This window comes from Montipora capricornis, chromosome 10 (assembly GCF_036669925.1).
Source record: "Montipora capricornis isolate CH-2021 chromosome 10, ASM3666992v2, whole genome shotgun sequence".
In the NCBI taxonomy this organism is placed as follows: Eukaryota; Metazoa; Cnidaria; class Anthozoa; order Scleractinia; family Acroporidae; genus Montipora; species Montipora capricornis.
In genome coordinates this window covers 60506373-60521372 of record NC_090892.1, presented here as the reverse complement: position 1 = coordinate 60521372, position 15000 = coordinate 60506373, and the positions used below count along the sequence as shown (strand labels likewise).

Below are 15000 nucleotides of genomic sequence, written 5' to 3'. Positions count from 1 at the left end.
ATCAAATTGCAATCAGCATGTTAACAGTTTCTTCCCATTGGTACAAACTACTAGGCAACATTGTAAATATTGACAATCATCGATCCATGATCGATCAATCATCGACAATGGAGAATGGTTTTAATTCTTTTTAGCGGAGCTCCGCTATTAAGCGCGGTGCAACAAGTGATTTCAGAGAGGATGGGAGAGATAGTATACAATATCAAAGATGTTTGTTGTAGACTAGCTAGAGTGTCAACTGGGATGAGCTCCAAACTTGAGCCCTTGATGGGGTTACGTGATACTGGTCACATTGGCATACATGGAGGGGTGGAGGGACGTTCGGTCGTACGGTCGTACGGTGACCAAAACCAAATTTTCTCGCTTCGATTGCTTACCATATTTTCTTAACTATGGTGCTCGGCGCGCGCGGAGCTCCGCTAAAAAAAATTAAAACCATTCTCCATTGTCGATGATTGATCGATCATGGATCGATGATTGTCAATATTTACAATCAGGGGCACCCAACGTCAATTTTCGGAAAATATGTGTTCGTAAGACGATTTGAAATCTGGAATTTTCGGAACATTTGTTGTAAAATTTCTTGCTTACCTGCCTGTCCTAGGATTTTCGAACATCTAAAAAATGGCATAATTGCCGATTTTAAACGAATTTTTACCCTAAAAAGGTCACCCAGAATTTTCGGGAGGATTTTTTCTGGCTGAAATGTTCGAAAAGGTAAGTATTGATCCCTATAATTTTCGGATCACTAGACTTTCAGCTAGGAAATCCGTACAGATTAAAAATCTTTAGGGGATACAAATATGCCTATAACTACCGTTTAAATACCAAAATACGTTTAACAATGCTATGTTTAAAGTACCCCTGTGACCAAAAAATCAATTCATATTTTTCTTTGGATTTCAAAACTATATTAACAAAACACTAAGTTACCCACGTTTTAAGCCTTGATTTCAAAAAGACACCTCTTTATTTTAACTGTAGTTTTCTTACTTAATGGTCCGCCATTACTAACATTATGTTCTTGAGAGAGCTGGATCGAGGAGAAAATGACGTCAAAGGCTCACTAGTTTAAGAATGCAATACGTGTGTACGTTGCAGAATTAATATGGAGCACGGGGGTTTTGGGCTTTCAGACTTTTAAACTCACGCTTTGCATATATAATAAGCTGCGTTCACATGCTGAAATTTTAAGCTAGTGAGCCTTTGACGTCACTTTTCCCTGGATCCAACCGTCAGAGGTCCAATCGGTCAGTTTTGAACGTGAGTAATGGCGGACCGTGAGATCCAAAACTTACACTCAAAGTAAACGGCCTTTGGATAAAAATCAAAGCTCAAAATTTTGCAGTCAGGTGTTAAGCAAAACACACTTTCAAAATCTGAAGGAAAAAAGGAAGTGTTTTTTTTATCACAGGGGCACTTTAAGTGGTTTTGAACTATATTCTCGTTGGGTGCCCCTGTACAATGTTGCCTGGTAGTTTGTACCAAATGGGAAGAAGCTGTTAACATGCTGATTGCAATTTGAACTTTACAGGAACATCATAAAGTTACCATCCCTTGACGCATGGGAGATAGGAATTAGATAAAAATCCCTCTAATAGGCCATTTCCGAGTTCCATGTCTTCCTGTCTTCATGTCAGGGATGGAGCAGTGGTGAGAGCACTCGCCTCCCACCAATGTGGCCCGGGTTCGATTCCCAGACTCGGCGTCATATGTGGGTTGAGTTTGTTGGTTCTCTACTCTGCACCGAGAGGTTTTCTCCGGGTACTCCGGTTTCCCCTCTCCTCAAAAACCGACATTTGACTTGATTTACTTTCATTGTTCATTTCAGTTTACAGTGTCCCCAATTAGCGCTCCAGCTATAGAACGACTAGACACTTAAATAAAGTTCCTTTCCTTTCCTTTCCTTTCCTCCTCTTCAAAGCGAGTCTAAGTGCGAAGTTTTTGTGATGGTAATTAGTTATACTTTGCATATGAATGAAAACTAATTTTCATAAGAAGAACTTCGCACTTAGACTCGCTTTGAAGAAGAGGCGAACATGAACTCGGAAATGGCCTATTGGGTGAAACGTGGTTAATCAAGAGAGTTTCCGTCTACTCTCAAGGAACGGCCACTCCAGTTTCTCTAAACATTTTGGTTACTTCCACGGGTTTTCTTGAATAGTTATTCAGTAGTTGAAAGTTCTCAAATTGCACCAGCCGTATTCGAGAACTTTCAAAACATCACACAAAATGCTCTGGTTTAGCGAGAGCGGAAACCGACAGGCAGGCATGGTCAGGCATTGGGTAAGGCTTTCATGTTAGGCCGATAAAACGTCCCATAGGCATTGCGTATCTCCTTGTGAGGTTACTAAGCAATATGGTGGCTTTTCTACAATAGCGCGAAGCGTAAGGAGTGTGTTTCATGAGACCGTGAGCAGACGTTCCAAAGTGCCTTGCTGGTAGAAGACATAACATGTGCAGAGAAGTTCCAGCCAACTAGAAATGAACTTCTTAAGAGCTCTGAAGGCTGCCTTAAAGCATTTTAATTCACCTTCAAACAAATCGCCGGAAATCCTCCAAACTAGTCATCCACGTCACCATCGATCTCCATATTTCTTGAAGTCAACGTTCACTCACTAGTTCATTGTGACGATGGCCAGGAAACAGTTCGGTTTCCAGCAGTTGAGAAATGCCCTTGAGACTCTTGGATATATTCTCTTTATGTACGTTTTTTCTATCAGTTTGACGTTTTACAACAGATGGCTTTTACAGGTTTGTGATAACGATCTTACAATGTGTGCTCAGTCTTTCACTGGAGTGTACCAATTGGTAGAGCATTCGAGGATGGCTTCGCGAAGATAGTCATTTTTACAGACAATGCACATGCAGTGCTCGAACGAGAGATTATGAGGCAGATAGTAAGCATTAGGTGGTCGTAAATACCATCATCAATTTTACGATTTTGATCAGGGATTAGAGTATTGCCGACCATAATTGTACGTGTTGACCCAAAAAAAGGTGAGGCAGATTAATGACGATTTATAGTCAAATGCCAGTGTCAGCATTTTGAATAATCAATGTTCCACTTTTAAACAAGGAATTAATTCAGAATCAATACCAGTGGTAGCCTGCGTAGCTGGCAGTATGTTGTTGGCGTGAGATGCAACTTAATGAGCTGCAAACCGCGCAGAGAATTGGGAGGGGTGCTGGTGTTTCACAGTGCCTCTCCTCATTCTCTGTGTGGTTTGCTGCTCATTAATTAAATTTGTCTCTCATGCCAACAATACTGTCAGCTACACAGGCCATACCAATGGGTACCGGCTATCCATTAGCTTGCTTGGTTGAGCATCAGGTATCCAGTCAGATCATTCATGGCCAGATCAAAACATTACTTGTGCTCATAAATCACAAAATGCACTTGCTTTCATACGATTTCCTGTACTTATTAAATATTTAGGCAGACTGGTCCAAGGGTCTCTGAACAGTCTGAATTTTGCAATACAGACCTCTAAAATTGGCTGGTCATGAAGCAGCGTATATAGGTTGCCAAACTGTTCCCATTTTCTTTTTCCATTTTCTCGGTCATAAAAAGAAAAATGTGAGAAATTTTTTTATTTAGTCATGTTGTAGTTCCAGAACACATTTTACTTTCCAGAACCATTAACAGAAGCAGGTGAAGAGGCATAGCTTGAGGAATAGAAAACCCTGCGCAAGAAAGCTTGTTCGGTTCTTACTGGGAAAATATTGGTCTCATTCCTTTTTTTGCAAGTTTATGGACCTTGCCTTTCAGGCTTGGTCCATAAACTTGCTAAAAAAGGAATGAGCCCTGAAAGGCGAGGTCCATAAACTTGCAAAAAGGGATTGTGACCAATATGTTCCCAGGATGGACCTCGCGCTTGTTCAATAACATCTACATGTATGTGTTTGCCGAGTGCTGGAACCTCCTCTTAGTCATTGTATTTGAGTAGAGAAAGGAAGAACTTGAAACAAACCAATAAAAAGGTTTACTGGGATGTCATTTTTCAGGTACACTGCAGTTCACATACTAAAAACGTGTTTTCTTGACGCTCTTCTTGTTTTTTTTTCCAGATATTTCACTTCCCCTTGAGTGTTTCTGTTGTCCATTATGCATTAGTGTTCGTAATAGCAGCACTGTTACGATTGCTCTGGGAGATGAAGACTGAAAAACAGAGAATCATCTTGCCTTGGTCAGTGTATTTGAAAAGAGTTCTCCCTACAGGTATGAGAAAACAGAATTCTGATTCCTTTTGCTTTTTCTCTGTGCGGCCAATGGAGGCAGTGGTTGGGACACTTGCCTTGAGATCCACGCATCCTTGGTTCAGGACCTGTTCTGACCACTAGTTAAATTTTATCCAGGTAGTTCCTGGTACAACTTCTGGGCTGCTCTTGTAAATAGTGACAGTGTTTACAACTGGTTGCAGTTGGGATTCTTTTTAAAGTTGTTAGCCTGGAAAAGCCCGTATGGGGAGTTGTCAATTAAGTATGTAGGTATACATGTAATTATTTTTAGCAAGACACACTAAATAAACTGTCATGGAAGTCCATTGTGATCAATGATGCAGATGGATTGCTGGCTTTGCTTCCCAAAAGTGCATCTACTGTATTGAGCATAACGTAACCCAACACAAGTCATCATCATCTGCAGTGGGTTGCCAGATATAATCAAATTATTTTTAGAAAGAAAAAATTTTGACGAAATGTTACCATCTAACTACCATTAAGTATTGAAAGGCTTCTCCTTTCTTTCAGCAATTGCCTGTGCTTTGGATATTGGATGTTCCAACTGGAGCTTAGTGTACATCACAGTCTCACTGTATGTACATTTTATTTGCCTCACAATTTTGGCTTTGATTTCTTCTTCTTTACCTTCTATTTTTAATGCATTGACTCCTGAACTACATGTAACCCCCATTGACAAGTAGAACTGTCTGTCATTAGACAGAGTAAAATCTATTAAGTCTCACTGTAGTTATGTATGTAGTTATCGAAAACACCATAAAATCAGAAGGCTCGAGCACAAATGAGATACGAGGTAATTAAAAGGAAGTGCATAGGTTTGACCAGAGTATTGCAAGTGACCATTGATAAGCAAGCACTGAAAAGACTGAGGAAAGATAAGGGTAATGAGAAAATGTCCCAGAATATTATATTTCAAACCATCAAATAATGTTGGAGATTTATTATCAAGTAAAGCTATGACCCTCGCAGTTATGGGCGCAATTTCAGCAATTGCATAGAGACGCCTATAAGTTTCAGGGCCTCAACAGGATTTGGACCCGTGACCTCGCGATGCCAGTGCGATGCTCTAACCAACTGAGCTATGAAGCCACTGACGTTGGTGTAGATTGGACATTTCCTGGGTAGTTTCCCCTCCCATTATAAAACCAACTTGTAATAATTTTGATTTGATCCTCTTTGAATTATTGATTTGTAGTTTCCCCAAATAGTAGAGGTCTTGTTCTCAGCTCAGTATAGCCTTGAGACTAAAAATATTCACTTTCACGTTCGCCCTAATTGTTTGTGCGCAATGTTACTGCGCAGATAATGTGACTGTAATATGTCACGCATTACTTCAAGCATTAGTGAAGTTGAGGTTTTAAAACCTTTACAAAAACCGTGGACGATCAGTCTTGCTCAGCATTGGATCAGAGAAGATCATGATCAGTCAAAATTGATTAAAAAATACTTATGAAATTTTCCAAGAGCTTTGCGAAATCACATTGATTTTACTTGTTTAGATCATCGGTGACCCCTAATTATTTTAATCATGAATCACTTACTTTACTTACTATCTACAAAATAATTATGATAAAACGAAAAAATTCCCCACGTAAGAAGTTATCTTTTGTCTGCGATCGAATTCCGGAAGTGGTTGCAACAGGTAGAGCTTATGAAAATGCTCGTCGAGGATGAACTCTTCTGTTTACGACTTCCCTAGCACCATGCAATTATCTAAAAATCCCACTCCTAAAAAACCCATGCACGGAAGCCTTCACTCTAACAGTTTATATGATTTTCGATGGATGAGCAGATGAGGCTACATCTCGTTATTATGGCCGATTGATTGAAATTAAGGTATTTTTCCTCCGCCATTTTCTGCGAAACAAAGTCTGTGACGGTGACCCCAATTTTTTTTTTTCATTTTTGGAGTAAGTATTTTATGGCCTAACTCTAAATGAAAAATGAAGAAAATTTCATCGTACCTGAAGATTTTGGCACGAACGTCCTTAAATGATGTAATAGGGAAATAATAAAGTGGCGTCATTTTAACCCATTGACCCCTGGGAATGAGACTTAATGGATTTTTCTCGGCAACGGGGATGACTCAGAAGTCAATGGGTTAAAAGTATTTTTTTCTTTATCAGATACACAATGACAAAATCCACAAGTGTTATTTTCATCCTGATGTTTGCTATTGCATTTGGTTTGGAGCAATGGGTAAGTTTATTGATTGGATGGGCGTCGTTTAAACTTGGCAGGAGTAATCTACATCTATTTAACGCAGGATTGATTTTGTCGTTTATTGTCATAATAAGACATGTTCCCACTTGTTAAGCTTATACAGCGATGCAATTAAAACATTATGGGCAGCACATTTGTTTCAAGAATTTGGTTTTATCAACGGAGTTGATAATGTAAATTGGCCACCGTACAGAGATTCTAAAAGCTGACGTTTCGAGCGTTAGCCCTTCGTCAGAGCGAATCGCTCTGACGAAGGGCTAACGCTCTGACGAAGGGCTAACGCTCGAAACGTCAGCTTTTAGAATCTCTGTACGGTGGCCAATTTACATTATCAACTCCGTTGATAAAACCAAATTTTTGTATACTACTTCCCCACCGACGCAGCACCACAGTTTCTTTAGAAACTACCCCTTCATTCACATTTGTTTCAAGGCTGACCATCTGCCTGTACTAACAACTGTAGCTGTTCAAATCCGAGATATTGGTTTATGGCAAAGAGGGACTGGAAACAAGAGTTTTGGCATGGCAACTTCGTAATGGGTGTCACTTTGTGCCTTATCTGATGTACACTGTACATTACTGGTGCCAAGTGTGAACAACACCCATCCAATATTTTGGGAGATGTTCTCAATTTTGGAATTTATTACAGGCATGTAAACTTGAACATGTTGGAAACGAGAGAAGATATTTCAAAATAGAACACACCATACTTCATTATTTTTAAAGGTCTTTAAAATAAGCAAAAGAAATTTTTCTTTTCATGGACAAATTAAAGGGAGAGTATCATGGTATTGGGCATTTTCTAGCTGTAACGAATGTCGTCATTTATGTCGTCATTTATGAGCCAATTCTTGAGGGAAATTTACATGTATGATTGTTAAACAATCATTGATAAGCTGATTGAAATTTTCATGTGTGCATGTAAATTTCCTGCCCGAAGTTATTTTAGATCGTATTCATAAATGGCGGCCAATAAAATATTCTTTTATCTTTGTGCTAATCATCCTCACTAGCCTCACTTTGGAGCAAAAATTATTTTGAATTTACTTGTGCTAACAAGGCTAGTGAGGATGATTAGCATAAATACAAAAGAATAATTACTTAGCCGCCATTTATGAAGTAATATTTCAAAAACGAGTGAGAGTGTTTTACTGGGGTTTCCAAACACAAGAAAACTGATGAAAGCCGGAGGCTGTTAGGCCGAGGGCTTTTAAAGTTTTCGAGTGTTTGGAAACCCCAGTAAAAAACGAAGTATGAGTTTTTGAAATGGCTTCTCAATGGGCGCCTAATTGCAAACAAAAGAAAAAAAGAAAACAAAAGAACAAAAGAAAGCAAAAATCACATAAGCATGTGATTAGCCCAAAGTCCACAGTCCACATTCCATGACACAAAGATTCATGGATATTTGCTTACATTTTAAACTGTTATTAACAGCATTGATTCCAATCAAAACCAGGAAACACATGCTTGGCAAGTCTCTGTGATGATGTTTTAAAATATGTTTCTTAACAATACTGGGAGAATTATAAAATTACGATAATATTATCTGTTACAGAGTCATACGATAACCAGATATTGCATTGCTTCCATTGAAAACATTAAAACTCATTTCCGGTCACGCACACAATTCTTCAATACATATTCTCCCGTTAATCTGTCACATAGTCTACTATTGTTTAGTGGTCAACGTGATTGCCCCTGAGAGAGATATGGAGTTCAAATCCCACTTGAACTGCCTTTTACGAGACAGAAAAATCTTATGCATGTGCACCCAGAGCGCGACCTGGAAAAAAAAAAGTCTAAAGTCCAGTTAAATTACTCAATCGACATGTTTGTCTGTGATTGTTTTGCAGAACTTCTCACTTATAGCCATCATCCTTTTAATTGCTAGTGGCTTGTTTCTCTTCACTTTTGAGTCCACAGAGTTCAATGCTGAAGGTTTTTCTCTGGTAAGTTACTGCTACATGTAGGACATACATACATAGTTACTCTGACTTTCCACTCTGTAAGTTATCAGCTTTGTGGAAAGTACAATGTTTGTCTTACCCCTTCCCAAGCCATGAACTTCACCTAACTCATGTGGAAGTCATTCGTTCTGGAATTAATAGCAGCAAAACTAATATGGAAGTCTCCTCAAGACAATCTACAGTATATGAACCTGTTCTCAATTTTATGAATTAAAAAAGACAATAATTTTATTACCTTGGAAAATCTTATTGACAAATATTCTGTGGTTGTTTGGTTAAGTGCTGTACTTTTATAGCATCCCATATATTATACCAGCATGGCCCTCCTCATATCTTAATTGTGGGGTTACCGTAAAATTTCCTTTCCTTTGATGTACAGTGTATGTGCTTACACGCATATGCTAGCACTGTATATTATATTCATCAACAAGACTCCTGCTCTAGTAAAAGTTCCCTAAGTCTTCCATCCCTTTTAAAAAGAGTTCCCCATTCCAAGTAAAATGCTATGAGTGGTATTAGACTGGGTAAATGGCACTCTTGGAAGGGAAAAGTTTAAAGTTTTGGTTGACTTAGTAAGGCTAGCGCATGGGAAAAAAGAGGGCAAAAGACAAGTAGGTACACTAATTTGAACACCAGTTTTAAGAGATTAACAAATTTATCAATTGAAATGGAAATAATTATTTAGATTTGTTTCTGCAAAAAAAGATATTTGCACCTCCAACAACTCTTTGGATCCTTAGAAAGAAGAGGTGGACCAGTTATGAAAGAAACATTTAAAAGTTGCAAAATATAATAATTATTTTTTAGTCTAAGAGTTTCTGTGGTTTTGGAAGAAAAACCCTTTTTGGATGGGTTGAATATTTCAAAGAGACATTTTACTTTTTACCACAATTGCTTGTAATTTCGCAGTCTAATTGGCTTATTTGCCATTGTGGATTAGAGTCTAGACAACGCTGCTCACGTCAAGCAGGCGTCATTGTGTCATGCAATACAATAGTTTTGATCAGAAGGCTCATTTTGGGAAAATCATATTGTGAGAAACTTGTAGATAATGCTAACCCTCTTTCTTTGTGTCATAATCTTTGTCATGCTCTGAAATCAACATTTTCTTTGTGTTGAATATTGTGGTAAAGAAGAAATTGTATGTTGAGTGTTGTCTGTACTCTTAAAAAAACAACAGACTTACTTGGCGCACAACATTTTGACCACTGTGATAACAAACATTGTTGTCGATAAGAGTACCTGAAAGCAACTCTCAACCACATTCGATAATGTTAATTAATTTTCACTGGCTCAAATGAGTACATTGTACATTTTGTTCATTGTGTCTTAAGGCTCTTTTTGCATCAGGACTAAGTGGTCTGCGTTGGACATTGGCACAGATATTAACACAAAAACAAGAATTAGGTATGGCATTCCCAAAGACCAAATGAAAAATTCAGTAAAAAAGATAATTGTTATAATTATGATACTGATAGTTTATACTTTTGTTTTGATTGCATAAATGATAGAATAATCACAATCATGTGCTCTATATTGTAAAGAAGGAATATTGCAACAAAGTTTGGATAATGTGAACATTGTTTACCATGCATCTTGAATGCATGATAAATGATACAATGTAGAATAATCACATGTGCTCTACATTGGAGCAAGATTGCAACAAAATATGATTTTCAAGGAAAGGAGAAAATCCAGTGACCCAGAGAGAGTCCTTTGGGCAGAATGAAGAACTAATAAACTCAACCGGCTGTGTATGCTTATAATCTAAGGCTGTTTAAAAGACATTGACTCCTGAACCACACCATTGATGAGTAAAATCATTTGGCATTAGATTAAAATCGAGCAAGTGTCAATCCTAGGATCAAAAGGTTGAAGTTTTCAGCGAAGCAAAGGACTTAGCACATATAACTGTGTGGAGTCTGTAGGATGTTGACATTATCCTTTTTTGTTATAATTATAGATATTGATGAAATACCAGGATTTCTCCTTTTACTAAAAAATCATATCTTCACCGCGCGCAGCAAACATACAATTTTTATCTTTCACATGTGAGGATATAGGTGTTGTCATGGTAACCAACACGATTAGCCAATAAAACGCGAGCTTTCTTTTTATTGTAAGATCTTTTTGTGCTTTAATATAATTCTTCTCTACTACCGGTACATTAACGTTTTTATTGCAAAATTTGACATTATCATGATTTGATTTTCATATATAACTTTCATATCTTGTTTCATGTTACACAACATGCGTGTTTTAGCGGTTGGCGACCACTTTTTGATCATTTCGAAAATGAATAAAACAAGTTGTTTTAAATCTAGACATTTCATCAATATCTATATAATAAACAGAACATTACAAAGATAAAATTTGTATCCCCGCGCGGCCATGTAATATCCTCTATGTAAGTGCAGTAAATTCCATATTAGAGACAGTTCATAAGAGGTGCGACAACCTAAAAGCAAGCTACAGATCTGACCAATGAGTCAAGTGATATCTTTCTCAAACTATCTTGATACCCACTGTTGCGGAAACCCTACCTCTAAAACCTATCTGGAATGTGAAAAATTATTTCTGTACCATAAATTATGACCTCTAAATCTCTTTGCAAGTCAGAACTTGTGTACAGTTAGAAACTGAGAAAGCCCTGCCCAGTTTTCCAGGACAAGAAAATTTTATGCTTAGCGAGCAAATTTCTCAGACTACTTGTCCATTGGGAAATGCAGTGATCCAATCAATCAATATTATAGAGGCTACAGTATTTTTCTGTTGTTTTGTGGAAGGAATTAATAAACCCAGGCAAATGAAGGAAGTGGGTCAAGAAGAGTCCTTGCCCTTTATAGACCTCTTATTGTTACACACTGTACTTGTTTCTCCAGGTCTTCAAAACCCCTTGGATACTCTGTATCATCTACAGCCATTCATGACTTTGACAATGATTCCCTTGGCATTTTATGTTGAAGGTAAGCGTTAAGTCAAGACCATTACTTACGTGGCCCATAAATTATTTTCTGTACTTTTCATACTTTCCCTCATTATTTATTAGTCATAATATTAATAATAGTGGGAGGCGCTGTGGCCTCATGGTTAGTGTGCTCGACTCCAGATCGAGCGGTCCGTGTTCGATCCATGGCCGGGGACATTATGTCGTGTTCTTAGGCAAGACACTTTCCTCTCATGGTGCCTCTCTCCACCAAGGTGGATAAGTGGGTACCAACAAATTTAATGCCAGGGGTACCCCTGCGATGGACTTGGCATCCCATTCAGGGAGAGTAGAAACACTCCTAGTCGCTTCATGCTACAGAAACCAGGATAAGCTCCGGCCTAATGGGCCACTTGGCTCGTAAGCAGACATTCCCTTTTTTTAACCATGTAATCTTTAATAATATTAAATAATTAATAATTATTTTTAATACAGCAAAGTCACTGGTAAAAATTAGGAATGTTTCCAACATGTCCCCAATAGGAAATGTATCTGTCTTCACCTAATATCTTTTACTGGTGTAGAGATGGGTCCTGTTGTCAAGTAGTGATTTAATTTAAAGGGTGTGGAGTCAAAAGCTTGAAGCAAGTGTATTATTGAAGGTTTAGAATGTGAAGAACTCATGATTATAGCACTTTTTGTACATTCTTTGGTTTAAGAAGAGTGCCATAGACCTATTCAGTCAACTCAATGTTGCACCTGTGGGAATAAAACGTTTTGTTCCAGGTATTTCCATATCATTTAAATGTGAATGCTACATTTTGATGCAAATACAAAACACAAAGAATCGTAACCTCAGGAGATTTGAATTGGGAACAACATTGAGTTAGCCGATTTGGTTTATTGATGACAGAATTATGTGACTCACTGCATTTGTTGAGAACATAGCAATGGTTACCATCATGATCTTACCAGTTTCATTAATTAAGATCCTGGAGTCCATTTCTTCAAAGTCCCGAAACCGTTTCAGGCCCAAAAAAGGCAAGTTGTGAAACTATGATCTGCTTGTTTTGAAAAACTGGTCTTATAACAATCCCTGCATCGACTCAAAAATTGTCTCCTTTCGCCCATTGACTCCTAGGAGTGACACTAGGGGTGAGAGTAGATTTTGCTCTTTCTAAAGCCAGAAGAATTTACTCGTCAGTAGGAGGGGGGGGGGGGGGGGGAGGAAAAATGATTGTGAAGTTTGATGTCTGGAAAGCTTTTTTTCTTTATTAAGGGCAAAGATTAGCAGAGGGACCAAAGCTTTGCAGGGCCCCGGATTGCCATACCATTTGGTGCACTGTATCTATGGTGTTGTTTGGAGGATTTTTGGCCTTTATGATCAGTGTCTCCGAATTTCTACTTCTCTCGCATACATCAAGTTTAACACTTTCTATATCAGGGATTTTTAAGGTAAGATGAGCTCCTGTTAAGGTTTAATTTCTGTAAATAAGTGCTTTAATTGACTGCTAACCTCAAGGGTTTTTATTAGGCAAGGGGAACAATACTAATTTACGACAGGAAAGTTTTAAAAAGTCTCGCTCATTCAAAGGCTCAAAACTCGGCTTTCAAATGTCTTTTCCGTGGTCAATTTTTCGTATAAACTGAGTTGATAAACCCATTTCTGTATTTCAACCTTGGTGGAAGGCAGGCCAATAAGCGCAGCCGAGAAGAAGTTGACCACTGCAGAGAAAGAACTGTAGCAAGTGTTGTCAGCACTACTTGAACCCACTACATCTACACTGTAGTACCCAAACCACTCAGTCAAACTGCTTCCATTGTCAAGTGTCATTTGTGCAGACATGTCATCTTTAATAATTGTAATTCCTGTCCACATTTTGCTTTACATTGTGCAATTTGTTTTATGTTACAGGAAATTTGCGTCTTGTCTCTTGCCACAGAATTCGCTGGTGACAAAATGACAACTGTCAACTTTTTTGGTCTAGTGCTATGTCTGATTGGAATTAGTGTCCATGTAGTAACCAAGGCAACAAAAGGTGAGGGACAGTTTTTCTGATACATGGTCTTTTCTTTTGATAACAGAGTTGAAAAATGTCCTTAGCGGAGACTACAGCCAATAATAGCCAGGGAGTTTGAGAACTCCAAGTGGAATTCTTTATTGTATTTGTGTAAACTACTATTGATTGGAAAGCTTTTCTATAAGGGATGCAACTGCCCACTACCACATGCTCTAGAACAGATGCTGATCACTTATAACAGCAGACACATTTCAAGATCGAGCTACGGTCTTAGAGCTCCAACTGTTTATTCTAAATTTACATGACTATGAAAAACTCAGTTGCTTACAGAGGCACTGTCCTATGGAATGTAGTTGGATGATTGAATGGATCCGTTTTTGATTGCACGGTTGTCCGTTTGTGTATAAAAAATATAACAAAGTGCGACACTAAGGATTTTCAAGTTAATGTTCAAAACCCTCAAACAACTTCTTTTGGACTTAAGAATTTTAAATACTACTATGTAAGTTTAAGGAAAGGATGACAATAGCATCTACAAGGATGTAGTGAGAAAGATAATAGTTTCAGACATCTGTACTACATGTAATAATTTCACATTATGGTGATTTGAGATACAGAGGGAATTGTGACACCCGAAAACAGCCCATAAAGTTTCGGGACCTTCGGAAAACGGGCCCCAAGAGTTCATCAAGGGGAGCCTCTATCTCCACTAATTCCTTAAGTCAGCTCTTTTTCGAGTAAATTTATTTTTAGGAAGAGGTTTAAACTTGTTGAAGCAAAGTAAGATTATTTGGGTGAGAATAGTGCTGGGAGGATTGTTGATGGTTGCCAGCTACTACCAACACCGTACAAATGACTTACTGACAAAACCGACAGAACAATCAAACAACAGCAGAGGTTCAGAGCTTTATGGATTAAAATGCGCCAAATCAGGAACATCTCCTTTGACTAGAAAGACCAATAACGTCACATTTCAGATGACCGATCAGGTCAAAGGCCAGGGTACCTAATATACAATTCACTGACACTGTAAAAATCACTTGTCTGACCCTGAAAATGATTTAATCCGCTTAGGTTGTCACAACATCAATGTTACCGTCAAACAGTCTTTCTCAGGACTACCTCACCCGGATACTCTTAATTCATCAAGTTTTGTTATTGTTATTGTACATGTTGTCATCCATCACAGGGGCAGGTCTACATGTAGGGGAGGGTGCAGGGGGTGCACAACTCCCACCCCCTGCCCCCCAGATGACTTGTGGCTTTCTAATACAATTGGTATTCTGCAAAAAACCAAAAAAATGTCCCCAGTCAGCTATGCTGTTCTTTAGTGGTGCACCCCCTGCTAAGAAAAATCCTAACATGTAAGAAATACTAACAATTAAACTTGAAGTTAACTTGAAGTTGAGATTTTGAAACTGGAGAGGCTGCACCTCTAATTCTTTATGGTGCGCAGATCTCCTCAACCTTGTTCCCAGGGTCTCTTTTCTCTGCCTCCATTTCTCAATGACAATTGAGGCAATGGAAGCAGTTTGACTGAGTGGTTTGGGTACTACAGTGTAGAGACCCTGGGAACAAGGTTGAGATCTCCTCAGTCAGATTTTTCACAATTTTCGTTGTC

The 15000-nt window shown here is 38.3% G+C and overlaps 1 protein-coding gene across 1 annotated transcript in view; it reads left to right on the top strand.

Annotated features, from left to right (window-relative positions):
• The first annotated feature begins 2349 nt into the window (after nt 1-2349).
• The window catches only part of LOC138019133 (solute carrier family 35 member C2-like), a 13427-nt gene continuing 776 nt past the window's right edge, over nt 2350-15000 (top strand). Inside the window, exons 1-9 of the mRNA XM_068865805.1 lie at nt 2350-2754; nt 4072-4222; nt 4753-4816; nt 6369-6441; nt 8319-8414; nt 9767-9839; nt 11315-11398; nt 12638-12813; nt 13274-13397. Of these exons, the coding sequence (XP_068721906.1) occupies nt 2635-2754; nt 4072-4222; nt 4753-4816; nt 6369-6441; nt 8319-8414; nt 9767-9839; nt 11315-11398; nt 12638-12813; nt 13274-13397 (961 nt within the window). The 5' untranslated portion in view covers nt 2350-2634. The remainder of the gene's footprint in view (nt 2755-4071; nt 4223-4752; nt 4817-6368; nt 6442-8318; nt 8415-9766; nt 9840-11314; nt 11399-12637; nt 12814-13273; nt 13398-15000) is intronic.